Genomic DNA, 24,284 nt, shown 5'->3' with positions numbered 1-24,284 from the left:
GAATTATGTTATAATTATTCTTTGAATTATTTATGAATGAACAGGTTATTGGTTCTTTCTTTTATATTTTTTTTTGTTTAAATAGTTGTGCCAATAATGAAAGTTATCATAAAAGATATTAATAGATACAAATGATAAATATGTAGCTGAGAAAAAAAGAAGGGTTTGAAGTGGTAACTGGTGAATAGAAGGCATAGATGCCGAAAAGAGAAAGGCAAACTGCTAGATTGAACGTTTCTGCAGTCAGAAATGAGGCCATTATTTTAATTTAAATTATAGACAGGTATACTCATTAATACACAATGACTTCATGCTGGCTATTTTTCTTTGCAACTGATTCATTATATTTGTTTGTGGAAGCTTCAAGTTTCCCTTTTTGCTTTAATATGAGTGAAATGAGTGGTTTCAAAGTACAGTGAAGTCCCATCTAAACTCTCGATATACCAGAATCCCCTTTAGATTGAATTTTTGGGCTGTCCCTGATTTGTCCTTCGTTGATATCATAATTTCATCCCAGTAAACCAAAACTTCTCGGCTCCAAAGACTGTAACAAATATTGATCCCAGTATATGTTAACCGAAAACCTCTCAAAACAAAAACTTTCATTTGGTCCAAAGGAGTTGTCACTTTTGAGGGGTTTTTTTTGTAATTTATTTACTCACCTGAATGAGCTGAGAACACGTATTTTTATCCGTCTCATTTTCGCCAAACAGTAAGTACCGGTATGTATCATTTTCTTGTAATTGCTGCATAAAACGTGATTGGTAGATGTTTGGTACATCGGCTTTTAATCAGATTCACATGTCTAATTATTAGAGGCGAAGTGCCTTGCATTTTCCAGACATACCAGTGACAGATCTCAAGTTTTTAAGCAGTTGTCACCTTATCACCTTAAAATTGGTGACAGGCATTAAACAATCCTTGACAAGGCAACTTTTGAGAGTCAGGACATTTGGCAAATCTCATCGTACCAGAAAGTTGGTCCATGGTTTCAGTGGTGAGCTAAATGCTTAGGGTGGATGGAGGTGGATAGGTTAGGACTTAAAGAAATTCCAGTAGTAATCATTTACATTAATATATCATGGACAAGGAAATTTTTGACTGACCTTGACATTGACTACAAGATGGAAGTGAAAGGCTTTGACAGGGTATCATGGAATAAAGGCTGTATAGATGAAGGAAACTGCAGACATTTTTTGTAACTGATACATGTACATATAAAAATTAAATAAAGGCGCTGATAATGTGAAGTTTGCCGAGTATAGAACTTGCAGAACAAGCAGCATTATGAACTAAACACAACTGCTATCTTCCACACCCTCCTGCTCTCTCTAGGTTTTTTGGGGTGGGAACATGCTCGTGTACTACCACCTTGCATAAGTAGGCTTACCTTGGCATAATTTGAGCTTCTTGCACACGCATGGGACAAGTGGATTTGTCCAGCCCTGGACTGTTCATTACATTCAACTTCATATCTCACCCTTCTTAGCATAAACAGTCATGAAACTTAATGAATGCTTTTATCTTTAGTACTACACTTTTTCATTGTATTTATAAACTGCATAGTGACCTACTTTCACAATCTCATTAAACTTTTATTGTAGCTTCATTACTTAGAAGAAGAAAAACACTGCTTGGAAAAACATTCATGGCATGATGTGGGTTCATTCATTCATTCAGAGAACCAGATAAAGTTATAAACATAGGTCACAATACTATTTCATGTCAAACTAAATGTTTGAAACTTTATTGTTGAGATCCATATCTTTTGTACTGTCAATTGCACAATCATGAGATTTTGTAGGTAATCATTTAAAGGAGTTCCATGCATCAAATGACTACACTCTAACTTTTGAAGTCTTGCATTTGAAAGTAGATGGAAGTTGAATTTTTTTTTAAAGAAAATGATTCTCTAATTTCAGCTAAGAATTCCACCCAAGTCAGGTTTTTAAAGCATATTCTTCACAATGATGAAACTTTTTTATAAATAATGTCTGATTAGTTTTGTAATATCTTGTCAAAAGTATCTCATGTTGTCTAATTTCAAGGTCACTTTCTTTGGATGGTATTGTTCTAACATTCAATAGTAGGTCACTACTCCATTTTCAGAAATAATGTGTTTGTTTTTGTGTGTGTGTCTACATATATATATATATATATATATATATATATATATATATATATATATATATATATATATATATATATATATATTCATTACCGCATATACTTCCCTAAAAGTCATGTCAATCTGCAAACAACAAAGATCCTGATCTGCTGTAGCTTAACATGCTGTCAGATCGGGGTCTGTGTTGCTTGTTCTACTGATTACTCCTTACTGCAGAGACCCAGATCTGCCAGCGCATTATGTGACAGTAGATCTGGACTTGTGCAATTTGCATTTGGACTCATAAGTGAGTATATACTGTACTTTCAGGTTGCCACTAAATTTCAGTAGTAAAAGAAAAGCTTTTCACCAGATGGTCTATGATCAGATGGTAGAAAATGTTCACCTCTGTACAAACTGCAAGATTGTTTTTATCATGTCAGACATTTTATAAAAAGCTGCCATCAGTGATTTGATGAAGTGGCAGGATCTGGACATTACTTACTTGAATGAAATAAACCATGATATAAATTTACTGGCAGATATTCTGTATCATTTTTTACACTTGTTGCAGTTTTATTTGTATGATACATTCCATGCTTAGTTCATCTGCATTTCATGATAACATTTGGTGTTTTTTAATTATCATTGTATGATACATTCAGTGCTTTTATGATACATTGTCTGCTTTTTCATTTGCATTTTATGATACATTCAGTGATTTTCCATTTGCATTTTATGATACATTCAGTGCTTTTATGATACATTCTATGTTTTTCCATTGGCATTTTATGAAACTGCTTTTTTCATTGGCGTTTTATGAATTTAATGTTTTTTTTCATTTGCATTTTAACTGCTCCAGTGGCCATGTGGTTAGAGCATCCACCTCTGATGCAGGAGGTCGTGGGTTTGATCCCTGGCTGAGTCATACCAAAGACTTTTAAAAAATGGTACTAACAGCTGCCTTGCTTGGTGCTCAGCATTAAGAGGTTAGTGTTAGAACTGGTTGGCCTGGTGTCAGGATAATGTGACTGGGTGGGACATCATGCCATGATGCCCCATTGCTAGACATTACTATATACTGCCATACTGCAGACATCGTAGCGATATGACTGAAAATTTTTTAAAGCTATGTTAAAAATCCAAATCACACACACACACTCATTTGCATTTTATGATACATTCAATGCATTTTTCATTTGCATTTTATGATACATTCTTGCCTTTTCTTTTGTATTTTATGATACATTCAGTGCTTTTTTCATTTTCATCACATGATACATTCCAGAAGGGTTTTTTCATTTGCATTTTATGATACATTCATTGCTTATATTATTTACATTTTATGATACATTCATTGCTTATATTATTTACATTTTATGATACATTCATTGCTTAGATTATTTGCATTTTATGATACATTCATTGCTTATATTATTTGCATTTTATGATACATTCATTAATTATATTATTTGCATTTTATGATACTTTTCAGTGCTTATATTATTTACATTTTATGATACATTCAGTGCTTATATTATTTGCATTTTATGATACTTTCAGTGCTTTTTCATTTGTATTTTATGCATTTGCTGTTATATTGCTGTTTTAATAAGACATATGAAAGCTAGAATTATCTCCATTTAAAACTGCAAAGCAAAAGCTGAATTCGGTAAATACATTTCCTTTTTAATCCAGATGAGCACAAATAGAAGGAAATGAGGAATATTCTGAATGCATTTGTGAGACCATAAATGAAAAGTTACAAGATGATAAATGAAATGCATACATGAATGGAATGGAAATAGAATGCAAATGGAACAGAAATGAAATGCATGCATGAATGGAATGGAAATAAAATGCAAATGGAACACAAATGAAATGAAATGCATGGGTGAATGGAATGGAAATAGAATGCAAATGGAACACAAATTAAATGAAATGCATGCATGAATGGAATGGAAATAGAATGCAAATGGAACACAAATGAAATTAAATGTGTACGTAAATGGAATGCAAATGGAACACAAATGAAATGTACAGACATGAATGGAGTGGAAATAGAATGTGAAAGAAACACATAAAATGCAATTATGAATGACAATATAATGCAGATGGAACACAAATGAAATGAAATGCATATATAAATGGAATGCAAATGGAACACAATTGAAATGTATACATGTATGGAATGCAGATGGAATGCAATTGAAATGTATACATGTATGGAATGCAAATGGAATGCAATTGAAATGTATACATGTATGGAATGCAAATGGAATGCAATTGAAATGTATACATGTATGGAATGCAAATGGAATGCAGTCGAAATGTATACATGTATGGAATGCAGATGCAATGCACGTGAATGGAATAGAAATAGAATGCAAATGGAACACAGGTGAAGTGTCTACCTGAATGGAATGGAAATAGATTGCAAATGAAATGTAAACAAAATGCAGATTTGATAAAATAGCAGTGTTTCTCTCTCTCTCTCTCTCTCTCTTTTGCCTAGTTGTTTTTTTTGTTGTTGTGGGGTTTAACGCCATTTTTCAGCACACAATAGGCTATACATGGCGGCCAGTATTAATGGTGGAGGAAGAACCCAGGAAAACCCCAGAAAGAACCACCGACTCACGAGAAGCTACTGGCAAGCTTTCTCAAATACCCACATAGCCGAATCTGATACTCAAATCGGCGCAGACAGAGGTGAGATGGCAGTGATCCATAATGGAGAGCACTTTAGACCACTCGGGGCCCCCTCTTGCCTAGTGGTTAGAGCATCCGCCTTTGATGTGGGAGGTCATGGGTTCGATCCCCGGCCGAGTCATACCAAAGACTTACAAAAATGGTACTAACAACTGCCTCACTTGGCACTCAGCATTAAGAGGTTAATTTTAGGACTGGTTGGCCTGGTGTCAGGATAATGTGACTGGGTGGGACATCATGCTACATGTCTGCTGCATGATGGCCCAGTGCTAGACATCACTATAAACTGCCACATTGCAGAGATTGTAGCAGTATGAGTGAAAAGTTGTTAAAGCTACATTAAAAATCCAAATCACACTCTCTCTCTCTCTCTCTCTCTCTCTCTCTCTCTCTCTCTCTCTCTCTCTATATATATATATATATGTGTGTGTGTGTGTGTGTGTGTGTATATATATATACACACACACAGACACTCAGTTGGAATAAAGTCAAGGTCATCATCTTAAAATACTTTGTTAAAATGTTAAGTTTGAACTTATTTCTTTGATTTTCAACCATACCTTACTTGTTTTTCAGATCCCAAAAATCGGAAATTGATTCAGCACCGTTTTATGTCCAGTATGGTAAGTTGATGATAGTTTTATATCCTGTATGGTAAGTTGATTGTTTTTTATCAAGTATGGTAAATTGATGATTTATTGTTTTATATCTAGCATGGGAATTTGATGATTGTTTTATATCCAGTATGGTAAGTTGATCACTGTTTTTGATCAAGTATGGTAAATTGATGATTTATTGTTTTATATCCACTATGGTAATTTGAAGATTGTTTTATGTCCACTGAGGTAAGTTGATAATTGCTTGTTTTTGGTCCACTGTGGTAAGTTGATGATTGATTATTTTATATCTAGTATGGTAAGTTGATGATTGTTTTATATCCAGTATGGTAAGTTGATGATTGTTTCACTCCTCCATAATTTGTCATCACATTTTAATGAGGACATTCATACAGAAACCATTTTACTAAAATTATGTAGATGTTGTTATAAGTATGTGGGGTGCTGATGTCAGGATGAGTTTATGGAGCCTTGATGTAAGGATGAGTTTGTGGGGCCTTGATGTAAGGATGAGTTTGTGGGGCCTTGATGTAAGGATGTGTGTGTGGGGCCTTGATGTCAGGGTGTATTTGTGGGGCCTTGCTGTAAGGATGCGTTTGTGGGACGTTGATGTAAGATGTGTTTGCGGGGCCTTGATATTAGGATGAATTTGTGGAGCCTTGATGTAAGGATGATTGTGGGGCCTTGATGTAAGGATGATTGTGGGGCCTTGTTGTAGGGGCTTATAAATTTAAGAATGTTGTAATTAAAGGACAGAAGTGTTTCAGTATCTACATGAGGAACAAATAACATCCCATTTGGACTAAGCTGCATTTAAAACTATGAAATTCCCAATACTTGAAGAGCTTAGCTATTAATTAGTATCAGGGATTTACCTATTCTATAAAAGTCGGCTTGCCCTGGAAATTTGAGGTTGCCCCAAACATAACACTTCAACTTGAGTAAACTAATAAGATAGACTATGATATATTTTTAGGAAATTGTGTTTTCTTTGTATTTCTGTTGGCATCTTAAAACCATATGGCAATATTTAAAGTTATCCAAAATATATATTTAAATCATACATGTAGACATGTTGATTACAAAGAGTTATAATACATACATAGTTTGAAGAGCAGACATGAACATGTATATAGACAGATAAAGGGATAGGTGAAAAGAATTAAAAAATAGTTACATTTGCAAGTGAGGGAGAATGAATTAAAGCAAGACCGTTTGTAATGATTTATTTATACTCTCAACTCAGCAATTTGTGAAAACATTATTTTATCCATTTACTTGATAATTCTCATTCAGTCACCTTCAGATCCATGACACACATCAAGATATTTGAATCCAATGCTTGAGAATGATTTGAGAAAACTTATTTTTGTTCATTTAGTTGTTTGCCAAACAGTATGTATCAAATCCCCTGTACATTTTTCTAATATCAATCACATTTTGAACAAAATCTTCCCAGTAGTGAATCGTTACAGACAAATGTCATTTGTTTCCAAGCATACACCAGTCAAAAACATCTTTTTTTAGCATTTAACACCTACTTGCCTTAAAATCAGTGACATACATCAAAACAGTCTTTCAAAAGCCATTGTTTAAAGACCTTGACATTGACTACAAGATGGAAATGACACGTACAGTAGATGAAAGAAACTGAACACAACCACTAGTCAGTAAATTAGCTCACAGAGTTACTGTATTTAACCCAAATCACCAACATTGAATAAAATTTATTGTGTTTTGTATTCCTCTCTTAATTGTTTTGACTTGTCCATGGGCATGTGTTTTGCAAATTTTGAGCTTGCTGAAACTGAATTTGAACTTGTCCTTGGAGTTGGGCAAATAGATTTTTAAATCACTGTCCTAAGAGTTGGGAAAATAGATTTTTAAATCACTGATTAGTGTAAATGCAGTAAACAAGTTTGTATAATTTTATAATGCAAGGAAACAGTCCCAGACAACCATATTCTAGCTGAAATCATGCATGTTCACAAAAGTTGTTAATATAGGCCCCCAAAATTGTGTTTCTGAGCCGACCATGCCTATTTTTCATTGGTGACTATAGCACCCCTCTCCCCACCCCCTTTATGAATTTTTTTTTTACAAAATAAAAAAAGTAGAAATTCTCTAAATTGATTTGTGCATTTTATTCAGCCAGATAAGCTCAGTACTTGATGTGCTTAGTACTACCTATCCTAATTTTAAAACCATTGTAGTAGAAAACACACAAGGATGGGGGGGGGGGGCAGGCCATATCATTCACAAGATCTTTGTCTGATGACCAAAATGTCTTCATAGTCCTCACAACAAATGTTTTACGTGTACAGTCTATGTTATGGTTGAGATAGGATTTTGTATGTACAGTCTGTGTTATGGTTGAGATAGGACTAGTTTTTTATGGTTGAGATAGGATTTTGTATGTACAGTCTATGTTATGGTTGAGATAGGATTTTGTATGTACAGTTTGTGTTATGGTTGAGATAGGACTAGTCTGTTATGGTTGAGATAGGATTTTGTATGTACAGTCTATGTTATGGTGAAGATAGGATTTCCACCAGATTAAATAGGGTTTGGATAAGATTAGACAGGATTTAAATAAGATTATAAAGGGTTTCAAAGAGGTTTGTGTTTAGTTTGCTTGTAACCAAAGATTTCACTTGCAAACTTGCAAAGGGGTAATGAGGCTGTTGAGAAAGTATAGATTTGTGTGAAGATTCTGTTTTTTTTATTAATGTAGAGCTTGATTTTTTTTTGTCTTTTTATAGTGTGTTTGCATGTGTGACATTTTTATTTTCAATAGTGTTTTAAAATTTTGTTTTACTAGACCCGAATCTTTTTGTTTTGCCCCCTCTTGTAGCCTTATTTTTTTCCCCACAGGCCTCTAATATAGTTCTCATGCTGCATCGCATCATTGCTGTTGAGATGGCCCGAATCATGAGGGAGAAATTGGATAATTCTGAAACCAAGACTGAATCTGTTGATAATAGTATGATTCCCTGCTTGAGTTTCTGCTTTTTTTAGTAGTCTTTGTATTAATAAAAACAAAAAACTGAGGGACAGTCATAAAACTTTTAAGAGTGGAATGATCTTTAAAGAAGGTTCTTAAATACGAGATTTAATTTATGTGAGTGAAAGATTTCATAATATTCAACTGATACTTTTGTCTTTTAATTTAGCCAGTTGCACTTTAATACTAAATAAAACCTACCTAAAATCATACATTAGACTGCTTCCCATGTTCTTGTTTTGAAAACAACCAAAGATAGGTAAGGATCAGGCTCAGAGTGCGAAATATTCACTTCATGAAAAGAAAAAAAATTGTCTGGCAGTTAATTCCAGTATTTGAACTATTTGTGCATATAACTTGGCAGTTTTCTGGACAATTTTACTCTGCAGTTTCCGTAAATTCCTCCTTAGTTTTAAAATCACATTGCTGAGGTAATCATGTTTTTCTGGACCTATCAAGCAGCTGTCAGGGGGAACACTCAAACAAAATGCATATTAATGGGGATCATTTCATAAGCAGTACCTTTTTGTACATTTGGTTTTTTTTACATGGAATTGCTTTCGATTGTAAGGGACTAATTTACAGTTCTGAAATGAGTTTCATTGACAGGTATTGTTTTAGTGACTTTTATGGAATTGACAAACTTTAACAGTATTTGCAAACAACACCATATCTACCATAGTTTGATATGCGTGAAGTTTATGCCTGTTCCTCAGCTTTTTTATATATGCTTTCATGTTTTTTACCAGATGCAAATCTGTCATTTCCTTTGGTATCATGCAGTTTCTTTCAGAAGTTTACCTGAGACCTAAAATCTCATCCAATCAGTTCCTCTTTGAAAACATTGTATCCTCTGAGAAAAACAAGCTAACCATGTTAATTTTTACCTCACTATCTTTTCCACAAAAGACAGTACACTAATACCTCGAACATTTGCGAGGTTAGGTTCCAGAACCAGTTGCAGATGAGGAGGAATCGCGAATGTTTGGTACGAGTCACTAAAAGTGCTAATAAATGCTTATTTCTAGGGTTTGAACCCTAAATATGACTCAAATCATGCTCCCAAAGCACTTTAATTTCATTTAAAAGTTAGCTTAATACATTACCCTTAAAAAGAGAAATAAATGGTTGACGTAAAAATAGAGTACAGTATTGCTTAATGGGTATTTGCCACACTAGCGCATTTACAGTATGGTACATGTATACTAATATTACCCCTATACTAATTGATTGGCTGCCGTTTTCTTTTGCACTCACAGTAAGGTAAAACCAAGCAACGAATGGGACTGTAAACTTAATGACTGACGTTTTCTTTGTCATTGTCAGGAAGGTAAACTAGGTAAACTTCATGTGTCACAGAAGTCATATAACGAAGGTACAATTCAATAAAATTAATAAAAAAACATGTACGTAGAGGGTACCAATGAAAATTTCGCGAATCCGTGAATTCGCGAATCCAGAAACGTGAATGCACGAGGTATTACTGTAATTAAAATGTAAATTTAGTGGATCAACTTATGCAAGACACAGTTAGTTACCAGAACGAGAAGTATCTCTGCTCTTTTGGTGAGCTAATTATTTTTGTGATTTTTCTTGTATATTTGTACCTATGTATGATTTAAGTCACATTTTGTGTCAATTTAGTTTCATTTAGAAAAAACACTCTTTGAAAACTTCTGGAAGTTCTTGAAAACTCCGTGAAAACTAGTGTTGTGTCAGTTGTATTGATGCTTTGGTGGATCGTGAGAATTTTACTGTCATGATACATGGCTCAGAAATCAATGTGAATTTGGAAAGAAAAATGCCAGAAAATTTCTATAAAACTAGGAACTTTGACTCATAATTCACACTTGTTTGAACCCCAGATAAAATATATTTATTTCAATTTTTGTTTGAGGTTTTTAAAATTGTACAAAAAAATATCTTATCCTTTCAGTTTCAAATGTTGATATCTATGGAAAAACACATGAGCCATGACAGCGATGTTTTCAGATATTTGGTATTCTTTATTCAATGTTGTAAGTGGCCCTGTAATGGTGTCAAGTATCAAAATGGAAATCACACTGGCTCCAAAACCATTTAAATCTGATGTTTCTTGAATGAAGACCGGACAAAGGTTGTGTGTAGATAGTATGATGCCATATTCAGATACTGTGGTAACACAACAAATATGAAATTACACCTTAAACAGCAGGTGACATTATTTCAGTCGTTCATACTCTTTTCCAATGGACCTCATCTTTAAGCACTGTAATCAGTCTTGATATTCACTTTGACTGTGGAAATATGAAGAAGATATTTATTTATAATTCTGGGGTTTTTTAGTTTCCTTCAGTGCTGTACTATAGGTTTCACATCCAATTACATTGATCTCTTCTGGATTCAGATCAAGTAATAACACATAATAAAGGATACTATCATGATATACACAAAGTACACATTGTTAGGTGAACCTTTGCAAAAAAAGTAGGATAAGCTTGAGATTTGGAGTAAAGAGTGGCAGGCAAAAAAGTAGGATAAGCTTGAGATTTGGAGTAAAGAGTGGCAGGCAAAAAAGTAGGATAAGCTTGAGATTTGGAGTAAAGAGTGGCAGGCAAAAAAGTAGGATAAGCTTGAGATTTGGAGTAAAGAGTGGCAGGCAAATGAAAATCATTGGTTTAATAGACACAAAACAAGAAGTCCAACTTTTTACTCTTCTGCACATGCACAAGCAAAATAGCCAATCAAAAACAATGTTTTTTTTTATACACCACCTAGCCATGCGGCTAAAGGGAACTTGCTCAGAACCAGATGTATTTCGATGTATTCAAAAGTAACCACAAAAATGTGTTTTCTACCCCCATTTTTGTCACAAATGAAAAGAATCTCCAGGTGTTATTGAATTTAAAATATAACTTTCTCAGGCTGTATGAACCTTGTTTTCTTACCCTTTATCATTATGATTGTGTAATTGTTTTGGGTTTTTGTTTTTCATTTCAATGACCAGTCTGAAAGTTTTTGACTTCAAATGTTGGAAGCCTTTATAAATATTATTTTTAAAGCAAATTTTACATAAACCAGCTTTTAACTTTATGCTGAGCTTTACTAATTTCTCTAATATATTTATGCATCTCATACTGGCTTTACATTATGGTGACAGAATGTAGTTATGTGATAACAAATTTATATCATTTATACAGTAGTTAGAAAAGTAAAATTCATATCAGTGCATGCACAAATATATACAAATTTACTTAACTTTGAACTATATCTTTAAAGTCTTCACCTTCTAACTTGTATTATAAAAATACATGGACTGGTATTATTCTGTACCATGATTACAGTACTTGTCATTATGTCACAGTCAATGGAAACCATATAGTATACCACATTATAAACACAGTCCATGGAAACCATAGAGTATGCCACACTATACCACTGTCCCTGGAAACCATAAAGTATACCACATTATAAACACAGTCCATGGAAACCATAGAGTATGCCACACTATAACACTGTCCCTGGAAACCATAAAGTATACCACATTATAAACACAGTCCATGGAAACCATAGAGTATGCCACACTATAACACTGTCCCTGGAAACCATAGAATATACCACATATAGCAATATTCACTTTTTAAAAGAAACTTCTACTCAGACTTTTGTTTCTTTAAGTCAGAAATGTTTTTGATCATTTACTACAATGAAATTTCTCAATGAATTTTGGTTTGGTGTTTATGGCACAAAAATACAAGTAGGTTATTAAGTGCTGCGGCAGTTGGAGTACCATCTTTACTAGCTTTTAAGTTGAGACCAACTGCAAACTGCACAGATCTAAATATGCTATCCCATAATGTGCCCACAGGTCTGGGTCTGTGCAGTTTGTTAGGAGTCATAAGTAGAACAAATAACATAGATCTGCAGGCACATTATGCTGTGGCAGGTTTGGATCTTTGTTTGCAGTTTGACTCAACTTATAAGCAAATATTTATAGTAATTGAAGGTGATAATGACAGTTATTTCACATTTTGTATTGCTAGTTCAAATACTGATTTGATAATCATTTGAATTTTAGCATTTTCTGACAGCTCTGATTTTGAAGGCATAAACCTGAAGCTATCATTAAAATCAATTCTATATGGAATCAGATGGCATATTAAATTGTATCCAGTGCTGAATCTAAAACTCTATTGATGCAAAGTCTGTGAAATGGATACACAAGTTTCTATTACATGTTGTTGAATTATTACATGTGGGGTTTTGTTTCTCCTTTATTACAAAAATATGTGTATAGTATTCATCCTCAAAAAATCAAGTTATTGAAATATAAATTTCAGCAGCTGCAAAGAATGACCGGACATTGGTATAACATTGAATTGGTAATTGCCTGTGAACAATCTCTTATCAGTGTTGTCATTTGCAATACAGTAATAATATTCCCAAAGATAACTAAGAAGCCTTTTGTAAAATGGAGAATCTTTTTGAAAACAAATGAAATGTTTGAAACATGTTGTTGAAATAGTGAGTGACCAAAATTAGCTGGAAAGTTGGAACGTCACACCCATACAAGGGGAAGTCGTGGAACAACGTGGTGGCATTTTTTAACATTACAAGTCCCATGTCTTTTAGAGGAAAAATTGAATGTATGATAATCACATGAACAGAGGAAAGAATGGTATGGATTTAATAAAGCCTGTGTAAGAGAAAGGTGTTTGATGTATTTTTCAGTCTGATTACATTAATGCACTTTTAGATGCAGGACAAGATAATATTTTCTCTACCATTTGAAAGCAATTGTAGTATATTTAGACAACAAGAAAATGGTAAAAATGTTGATTAATATGTACACCACCGTTATATGTTAGACTTATTCAGACGATTCTTTCCTCTTGACCCACAGTTTTTTATTTTAATGCTATTATTATATATCCAATCAAAATACCAGGTCTTCCATGGTTCCTATATATAATTGATCTACTTGATTGTGATTTCAGAGTTTAACATACAACAACTTTGTTTGAGTTTGTGGAACATAAAAATATTATTCTAAATAAAACCAGTTTTAACTGTTTAAAAAATTTTATTTGCATATAAATGGATTTTTTTTCTGTTTTTCAGGCTGACCAGATATGCTATGCAGTTCTGTGCGTGTTCTCTTATGTTGCTGCTGGAAAGGACCAGCCCAAGAAACAGACATAACAAAGGGAGATAACTATATTAAAACAGGGGAACAAACTCTGTCCTAAAAATTCATATGCCAGTATTAAAGCTGTTTCTTTTAAGCCATATTCCAAATGTGTTCAGGGTAAAACAACAAAAACACCTCTATATGATGTCATCTGTATGACAGATCTGAAACTTGCGTTGTATTGTTAACGTTAAACTTGCTTGTAAGATACAATACATGACAGTATTTAGTCTCATTCAATTTTACAAATACAAAAAGTTGACATGTCAACAACAAAAAAGTAATTTCTTGAATAACTGATGTTTAATACATTGTCACATCATTATTGGTAAAACTACTGTTGTTCTTGTTGTAGGGTTTAATGCCATTTTTCAGCACAAGATAGGCTATACATGGCATCAAGTATAAATGGTAGAGGAAGAACCTGGGAAAACCCTGGAATGAACTACCATAAAACTACTGTAGTTTCATTGTCACACGCCGTAAATATTCACATATAAATCTAATGCAACTGCATACTCCACAGACCCAGATCTGCTGTTGCATAATGCGCAGGTAGATCTGGGGCTATGCAGTTTGTTTGGAGTAATCCGTTTCTATGGTGTATGCAGTTGCACCTGACTTATGAGTGAGTATATATGGTAATCCAGAGGCATTAATCTAACTTGCACTATTTAACTGTTTAATTGGAAAAACTAGCAATCATGAAAAAGACTTGATTAGTCATCACCAGTTACTTACGGTATTTATTTTTGGCGTACCCATTTCCATGAACTTCATAGTTACTTCAGAACATGAATTTAAGACCCAACAAAAATTGCTTTGGCTTCAAAGAAAACATGTCCTAGGTAGGTCTACCAATTCAAGCACCCTCAAAGCGATAGTTTTTATACACTTGCCTTAAGTCAGAAAGCATTGTGATATGGTCTGTCCATCAGTTGCCCATTTTGTTTTTGCACAATAACTTGAGTTCATCACCATCTAAAGTTACCATACATTGTGGATGTCTGGCATTTGGGATAAGAGAGAAACCTTTTTATCTTGGGGTGAAAAGGCAAAAGGTCCATGTCACTAACTGAAAGAAGAAAAATGGTTTCAGCATAATGTTTGTTCTACATCACGTATATTGACCAGACTTTGTGGATGGTTTGCACTTGGGTTAAGGAAGAAGCCAATCGATGTTGGGTTCAAAACGCCAAAGGTCAAGGTGACTGTGACTGAAAGAAGGAAATATATGGCACTCTTGTTAAAAAACATTAAGTGAAACCAAAAAAAGTAAATGAATATAAAGTATCTGATAAGATATTTTACCTTCTTTCTCTCTCTCACTCTCTCATACACCTTTATCCTTTTCTATAGATTGTCCCCAAGTTGCATATTACAATCAGATATTTCATGCAATAGGAATCTACACCATGCTGGTTAAAAAAAAAGTTGGTCCTGAAGAGCCCAAGACAATAACTTCATAGTAAGAGAGTATAATTTTCCTTCTTGGGTCTCTTGTTATTGTTGTTTGGCTCTTTTTCATGTGTGCTGTGTTTGTACAGAGTCATACATGATAATACCAAGTATTTATATGGCACAAATGCAGGCAGAATAGGATTGAATAAATTCTCTTTTTTTTATGGGAATAAAGAAAATCTTATTGATGCAGAGATCTAAATAATAATAATACATTAAACCACTTTCTATAAATTTTATATAAATCTCATTAATTTTTTAAGCATTGCAACTTTCCTATGATCTAGACAATGTGTTTGAAACTAAATCAAATTTCACATACTCGGTGACTGTATAGGTTACTGCATCCACTACTGTGTTGTGGCCAGCCACCAGTACCAAAGACTTCATTTATATTTCCACTTTTGCTGTATAATTAAACAGACTACAACTATTTGCAGACATGACAACACTGTTCATTGTTGCATGCAAGAAAAATGAAACAACAGCCAATTGGCCTACCTCAAAGCACTTCCATATCCATTTCCTCTTTCGCTGAATAATTATTAAACAGACTGTGGCCATTTGCAGCACTGTCATTGCAGTTCATTGTTGCTAGTAAGCAAAAGAAAATGACATAAATTTTTATCTCCTTTTTTTTAAAGCATAATTTGAATTTTTTGCACTTTTTTTAAACAAAATCTTTGTTAGTACAATTTAGGAAAAAATTCATACGAGGTAGACAGAAGAAAATTTGCATGGCTGTTTGTATAAATAGGTACACTGGTTAGATTTTCATGCGATTGGAGTACATGTTGTTGCAGTTTTTAACTGTTAATGGCCAGATGAGCTTATGGTATATCTCTGTCCATCATGTGTCATGTGGCACCAGTTGTACATCATACATCATCAGCAATTGATGGTCACCACTCTGAAGTCCATATTTCTGATCCAATTTCAACCAAATCTGAAACAGGGGTTTATATTTGGAGGTCATTGTACTTGGAATCTATACTTATGTAATTAAGATCTCTGATGAGTTCAGTAATAAGCCAGATGTATGCATACTAATAAGGTGATCTTGCATCTGATTGGCTGAGCTTATTGCCACACTGCAGACTGTATTTCAAATCTAGTTTTTATCAAATTTGAAATATATGCTGCCATTGATAAGATCTTAGAAGAGTTTGTTGATGACTGAGATCTGTTCATACTAATGTGATCTTGCATCTTAATGAGTGAGATCTATTCATTCTAATTTTTTCTTGCATCTTTACGAGAGAGATCTATTCATTCTAATTAGCTAATCTTGCATCTTGATGAGTGAGATCTATCATTCTAATTGGCTAAATCTTGTATCTGTCTGAGATCTATTCATACTAATTAGGTGATCTTGCATCTTAATGAGTGAGATCTATTCATTCTAATTAGTTATTCTTGCACCAGAATGAGAGATATATTCATACTAATAATTGATCTTGCATTATAATGAGTGAGATATATTCTTTTTAATTAGGTAATCTTGCAGAGTGAGAGTTATTAATACTAATTGGGTGATATCTTAAGGAGTGAGATCTATTCATACTAATTAGGTAATCTTGCATCTCAGTGAGTGAGATGTATTTATACTAATTAGGCAGTCTTGCATTTTATTTGCAGAGCTTGGTACCATCTTAAAGCCATTGTTCTGATCCAGTTTTGATCTAATGTGAAATATGGGCTTATATATCAGGGTCAGGATTGGATTTGATAAATAGTTAATCTATACATATTAATGAAGTACTCTTGCATCTGATTGGCTCCTCTTGTTACCAGTCGGAGACCAGATTTATGATCCAGTTTTTATAAAACTTGCAATATAACTCATATGAGTTCAGTAATGAGCATACATTTTAATGGGGTAAATCTTACATTTGTTTAGCTGAGCATACAGTTGTAACTGAAATCCTTATTTCCAATCCTGTTTTGATACAATTTGGAATATATGTTTGTATCCTCAAGAACTTGAATAAGTTCAGTCATGAGTAAGATGCATGTATGTTAATGAGTTGGCCTTGTATATGTTTGCGTGAGGTTGTTGCCTCTCTGGAAGCCATATTGTGATTGATTTTGATCAAGCTTGAAATTTCCGCTTACATCATCAAGCTTTTGGAATGGTTTCATAATGAGAGAGAACCAACTATATGAATGATGTCATCTTGCATCACATTGGCTGGGCTTGTCACCACTCTGGAAGCAATATTTGGGATACGATTATTATCAGATTTTTGTTATATGCTTATACTGTTGAGATCTTGGACTGTTCCAATAATTAGCTGGATCTGTATATTTTTATGAGCTCATTTTGCATGTGTTTGCCTGAACTTATTACCACTCAAGAAGCCATAATTCTGATGTGATTTGGATCCAATTTAATATGGCTTATATCGTCAAGATCTGGGACAGTTTTTAAAGTGGATTCCATACATATTAACAAGGTGATCTTGCATCTGATTGACTGACCTTGTTACCACTCAAGAAACCATGTTTTTGATCATTTGGGCTTATTATACTCAATATGACTTCAATTATGATCAAGAGATGATGCATATAATTTTATCTTTAGAAATAAGCTTCATCAGGATAGAATAAAATAGCTAAAATCAATATTAAATAAAGTTTGGGAGATAGTTTATAAGGGATATGTTATTACAATGATACAGAAGTCTCTTTTCTGAAATGGTCAACTGTTAAGGAATGCAGCCAGATGAGCAATGTCATGCATTTGGGTCTCGGGGGGGGGGGGCATGTTTTGTTTGGTTTTTTTTGTTTCATCAGTGGGAGCATACATGTTTTTGAAACAGAAATCCAGTTTATGAATTGAGAGTGATGAATTCTAAGTTAAGATTTAGTTTTATTCGAGTTCTTATCGTTTAGATAGAGCCGTATCAGGATAGAAAATGAAGACATCACATGCTGTTATGAAATTGTTGGTGTACTTTTGAGAAATGCAATAATTATGACACCATATTGACTTTAAATTGTGCCAATTTCCATTATAATGCTCTGTTAACATTTCTTTAAAGTGGACATTAATAGAATTTTTCCTCATTTGGCCATGTCTTCAGTCTCTGGGTATTGTCTTGCAACCTAATTATTGTGAAGTAATTCACTTTAAAATTTCAAGACCCAAAAGGTGGTGTGCTTTAAAAGAAATAGACACCTGTGATACATGCTGTGTTCTCATTTATATGTTGGGTCCAACTGCATAATAACATAGACCCAGATTTGACATAACATGATGCACTGGCTGATTAGGGGTTGTGTTGTTTGTTAAAATGATTACTCCAAACAGACTGCACAGACCATGATCTGCTAGTGCTTTTTTTTAGCATTAGACAGTTTTGGTCTGCAAAGTCTGCAATTGAGTCCAACTTACAAGTGAGTATGTATGGCAGGTAAATTTAAGTACCCACAAAAAGTTCATTTTTCTCAAAAACACATAAATTGATGCACACGACATTCAATAAATCATCAGTATCAGAAAATGTTTGTCATACATTATAACTACATAAACTTGTCTTAATCTTTGATGTGGGTACTTTGGTTTTGACTTGCTGATATACGAAGCCATATTTTTATTTTCATCAGTGAATCATTTACCAAAGAAATTCAAATCCATGATCTCTATTTTTGTAAGCATTTTATAGTATGAAAATATTAACTCAGCTATAGAAGTACTTTATATTTCACTTGAATAGTATTTTGATGTCTAACATTTTTCTTGTGAAGCTATGAAAATAACAACTATCTGTGCAGATATGCACTGTACCGGTCATTTACTTGACTTTCATGGTCAGCTATTAGGCTGATATTTCTAATTATGAGTTATCTCCCTTTGTCCATTGCACGCTTCAGTGCTGTCAAACTTTACAGTTGGTTTTCTTCATATTTCATTGATCTGTGTATTACATATTCATATAAGCTTTTATATACTTGAGTTGTATTTTTCAGAAGGAATTCATGGCTAGTAAAACATAGGACCTCATTGTTAAAAGTCATTTGTGTTGTTAGAGATATATTTTCATGAAAAACTGCTACATGTATTTAAGGCTCTTCTGGGCTTGAGTGATAAAAAGAGGTTTAGTCATTCTTCTTTCATCTTTTGTTTCAGTAGTCAGGCAGATAACAGGTACATGGGATTGATTTTATTGTGCCACCACTACTGTAGCATAATGGGGCAGATTGTTTTGTTGATGCTATCTATCCCAAATTGCACAGTAGCACAGTAATACAAAATCTAATAAATTTAACCATGATTTTTTTTTACGGTCATAAATAAATGACCAGGCACTGTATTCATTAAATTCAGACATGAATTCACTGCAGTGAAGAAACTTTTGTGTGTGTGTGTGAGGTTTGAAAAAATTGTGATTTATCAATTTGAATAATGGTAAAAATTTAGATGAGTTTAATAAAATAAAACATGATGCAATCTGGTGAATCAAAACTGGAGTTTAACTGTACATTCAAATTGAGTAGTTCAATGAATATGGAACCTAATTACATTTTCAGATCGTTACATGACACTCTTTTAAACATTTAGGACTTGATCATTTTACAAAATTCTTGTAAGCATGATTAGGTAAAATCCGCCTGAGGTAGGTTGGTGAAATTTGGTAGGTATATTTGTATTTACATGTGATGACCTGAATAGATTTTCAGGCCATTACAGCAGACTTTTTTAAACACATTTTGGAAGCTTTTTAGAAATGTTTTTTGGACAAAAACCTTGGCTTGATTAAGTAAAATACATTTGAGGTAGACAAGTGAAACTGGGTTGGTATGTTTATATTCATATACATATGAACTGGTTAGATTTTCTGGCCATTACAGCAATTTTTCAGGATTTTTTTTTCTTCAAAATCCTTGTTAGCTTATTTAGTAAAAACCATTCAAGGTTAACAAATGTAATTTGGTATGCATCTACATGTCTTTAGATCACCTGATAAAAAAATTAAATTTTTAAAAATATTTTATATTTTATATTGTTCCACTATAACTTTGCAAAAGCAACCATACATAGATGATGTTCTGGGTACAGATGTTGCAATATATCCTCGCTTTTAAGTCGAGTCCATCTGCAAACTGCACAAACCCAGATCTACTGTCACATAATGTGCCATCAGACCTGAATCTGTGTAGTTTGTTATGAATAACCAATAGAACAAACAGCATAGATTCTAATGTGCAGGTGCATTATGCTTTGGCAGATCAGGATCTTTGTTATTTGCAGTTAGACTCGAGTTATAAGTGAGTATGTACATTATATAATATGGTTACATTCCAATCTGAAAAACCATTCCATGGAAACTAGAACCTGTTAGTGGAAAAGTGAGGCATTAGTTATTTTTTCATCAGTCTGCATAATGGTCCCCGCTTTGGTTGGGCTTTCGGTTCATTTGATCAAATGATTCTGGACTGTATATGCAGGTCATATCTATCTTGCTTTCATTTAGCTCACCAAAAAAGCTTTGATGAGATTACATTTCTATACTTACATGCTCATGTTACATAGTAAAACCTCTCGAGAGAGACAACTTGCTTTGAGAGACCAGGATATCCAATGGATAGATTTATTGATATTGTTGTGACCTGATATGAGACCATCTGTCTTGAGAGACCATTATAATTTGGCAAAAGGAGTGTTCTTTCAAGACATATTCTACTGTATATCATTATACTGTCACATAACGGTCTTGTTTTAAGGCATGGTTATTCAGTAGTCTTCAAACAGTTTAGATCTGGTACAAGAAATCTCACTTTAATCTGTATTTTCTTGCACTTATTTTACAAGTTTTAACTGGTTTGGATCCCACTGAAGATTTAACATAAGCAACGGACATTTGACATTATTGTACCTTATGAGCTATTTATATGTTGCTGTTCAGATTTTCAAGGCAGTCATAAATAACAAATAAATTTACTGTTAAAATTGTTAGTTAATCCATTCTCAAGATCTTGTCCATATTTTCAAATAATAAAAAAGACACTCTCCAGATAAATGATGAAAACAAACAATAACCCATTTTCATATCCTTCAAGCAACAGCATAAAAGGAATATTGCTGTATGATAATAAGGATTTTATTCAATAGAAGTAGCTGGAAGTAAATAGTTTAACTAAACTTTTATAGACGTATCAACACTGCTTCATTGGGTTCACAATAAAAGATGTAATAAATATTTCTCCCAAATGTTAAATTTTGTTTTTATATTCATCATAATTCCATTATATCTAGGTCTGTGTCTCTGTATCTCCTTTACAAGAAAGACAACGTCTTTTTCAGAAGAGCTTTGAATCATCAATTGATCCCTGTAGTTGAATGTCATATAATTATCTTGCTTGTTGTTTGAGTAGTATTTCAGAAAAAAATCCATTTGTTGATTATTGTTAATTTATTATAAACGAATTCCACTTATAAATATTTACATGCTTTGCTTTCAAATTTTTATGGTGAATTTTTGATTATGATATTTGTGATTCATTTGAATGTTGACTGATCAGAATTTTTTGATTTATATTTGTTTTGTTTCTGTATGTAAGATATTATATACATATATTTGTGCATGTATGTGTGTGTGTATGTATGTGTGTGTGTGTGTATATATATATATATATATATATATATATATATATATATATATATATATATATATATATATATATTATTTTTTATGAAAAAGTATATCTGTTCAGCCAGCTGGAAATGTGTATATAATATATACTGAATGTACATTATTCCGTATGCAATATTTACTGTATAGTGATGATACATATACATCGGGTTGTAGATCGTTCATATATACACGCTGATTGCATACATTTCTAAATAATGATGGAATCTCTTGATTTGCAGATCTTCTCAACTGTTATTTTTTATTTTTATTTTGCACTGTCAATTAAATCTACCTAAATGGCATCGTGTGACAGGATTTCCTCATTTCTCATGAATATGCATAAACAAAATTACACGATCAGCAGTGCACCATTAAATGAGTAAAGTGCACATAAATTTCATTTAGACAGTAGTCATGACCCTAAATGAAGGTAGGTACTCTTGTGACCGGAACCTGGATAAAAAGATTGTTTTGAAAAGCAGCTGGACAAAATAATCGCTTTGTTATATATGTTCATATATGAATATTAAGAATTGTATCTAGTAGGTTATTTTTATCTTTTATCAGATGACTTTACTCTACTAATGCTTCAATAATGGAAACAGCTATATATCTCATATCTTGTCACCATACAGATCCTACCACTGTAAATCTACTGGACCAGTAAAACATCACCCTTCTTATCTCGGTCATTGTAAGGATGCTCTTTGCATTAAATGTGCTTATTATAGTATCTCTCCACCTGTTTGGACAAAGACTAAACGGCCTTGGTTTGCACGTAATTTACTGAAACAATAATTAGACATCTCTTCAGAATTATAATCTACGTCAAAGTCAGTAAATTAATTCTAGTTTTTTGGCCTCAAGCATTGAACTTGAAATATATCTGAATTACATTTTTTTTTAAAGTATGTCCATATTAATTTTAAAAATAGAACATTCCAACCTTACCAAAGAAATTATTCCATACAGAGGCGATTACTGGTAAATCGTTTGAAGAGACATCATTTAGTTGTGCCATACTACCGTATGTTTTTATATATCGGTATAATGCATATGCATACAGTGCAATAATTCATTGTTAAGCAGTTTGGTAATAAAACTATACATTATCATTCCTGTCTGTAGTTACGTTTTTCTCTTCCTTTGCCGATCTTAGGCATACGTGTTAGTCGAACGAAAATGTTTGTACCACTATATATATATATATATATATATATATATATATATATATATATATATATATATATATATATAAGCGGTGTATATACTCGCTTATAAGACGAGTCCAACTGCATAGACCCTGATCTGCCGCCGCATGATGCGCTGGCAGATCTGTGTCAATGCAGTTTGTTAGGAGTAGTCAGTACAACAAACAACATAGAACCTGATTTGCATTCGACGGCATATCTGGATCTTTATTGTTTGCAGTTTAACTTATAAATAAGTACAGACGGTAGTGACTGGTGGTACAAACAGATACGACTCTCTCTCTCTCTCTCTCTCTCTCTCTCTCTCTCTCTCTCTCTCTATATATATATATATATATATATATATATATATATATATATATATATACTTGGTTTAGTACTATGGGGCCGTCCATTTAGTACGTACGCATGGAGGGGGAGGGGGTTTGTATGTGTGATTTGGATTTTTAACGTAGGTTTAACAATTTTCCAGTCATATCGCTACGATGTCTGCATTGTGGCAGTTTATAGTGATGTCTAGCACTGGGGCATCATGCCTCAAACATGTAGCATGATGTCCCCACCCAGTCACATTATCCTGACACCAGGCCGACCAGTCCTAGCACTAACCTTTTAATGCTGAGCGCCAAGCGAGTCAGCTGTTAGTACCATTTTTATAAGTCTTTGATATGACTCAACGGGGGTTCGAACCCACGACCTTCCGCATCCGAGACGGACGCTCTAACCACTAGGCCACCGGAGCGGTTGGGGAAGTGGGTTAACCTAAATGCATACGCTTGCGTTGGGGGGGGGGGGTCTACCGATAATGTACGTTTGCATAGAAAACGGGGGGGGGGGGGGGACCTCGATAATAATTTGACTGATACGTAACCTGTTCGACTGGGTTTCGTCGGCGTTTGAATTTTAGCGGACACTAGATAATCTTTTTAAAGTTACGCAGCTTATTTATTTGACACAGCAAGACATTCAACGTTGGTGGACTATCTGTTTTATTGAACACGTTAATATTATTAATCCTTGATCGTTTCTACGTGGATTAAATATAGGCGGTTCCATAGAGTTCGGGGGGTGGGGTGGTACAAAAAAGTACGCATGTGTACAGGTAGGAGGGAGGGATCAAGTTTTGCCAGATTTTTGCGTACATGCTAAATGGATGGCCCCTATATGTATAGTAGTCCCGAAAACATGGATAGTCTTTGAGATAAAAAAAAACAATAGTGCCCGAAAAAAGTGAGCCCACTAATGAGTGTTGTGTGTTTTGTGTTTTTGGATTTTTAACGTAGCTTTAACAATTTTTCAGTCATATCGCTACGATGTCTGCAGTGTCGCAGTTTATAGTGATGTCTAGCACATTATCCTGACACCAG

At 33.6% G+C, this 24,284-nt stretch overlaps 1 protein-coding gene across 1 annotated transcript in view; it reads left to right on the top strand.

The window, feature by feature from the left end:
• Positions 1-22,821, top strand: part of LOC149785784 (MAP kinase-activating death domain protein-like) — a 274,806-nt gene extending 251,985 nt beyond the window's left edge. Inside the window, exons 31-33 of the mRNA XM_089979703.1 lie at positions 5,393-5,439; positions 8,308-8,416; positions 13,538-22,821. Of these exons, the coding sequence (XP_089835829.1) occupies positions 5,393-5,439; positions 8,308-8,416; positions 13,538-13,542 (161 nt within the window). The 3' untranslated portion in view covers positions 13,543-22,821. The remainder of the gene's footprint in view (positions 1-5,392; positions 5,440-8,307; positions 8,417-13,537) is intronic.
• The last annotated feature ends 1,463 nt before the right edge of the window (positions 22,822-24,284 follow it).

This window comes from Sinohyriopsis cumingii, chromosome 13 (assembly GCF_028554795.1).
Source record: "Sinohyriopsis cumingii isolate HCF-2022 chromosome 13, ASM2855479v2, whole genome shotgun sequence".
Lineage (NCBI taxonomy): Eukaryota > Metazoa > Mollusca > Bivalvia > Unionida > Unionidae > Sinohyriopsis > Sinohyriopsis cumingii.
Note: the sequence above shows the minus strand (reverse complement) of the source record. Positions and strands in the feature narration are given on the sequence as shown.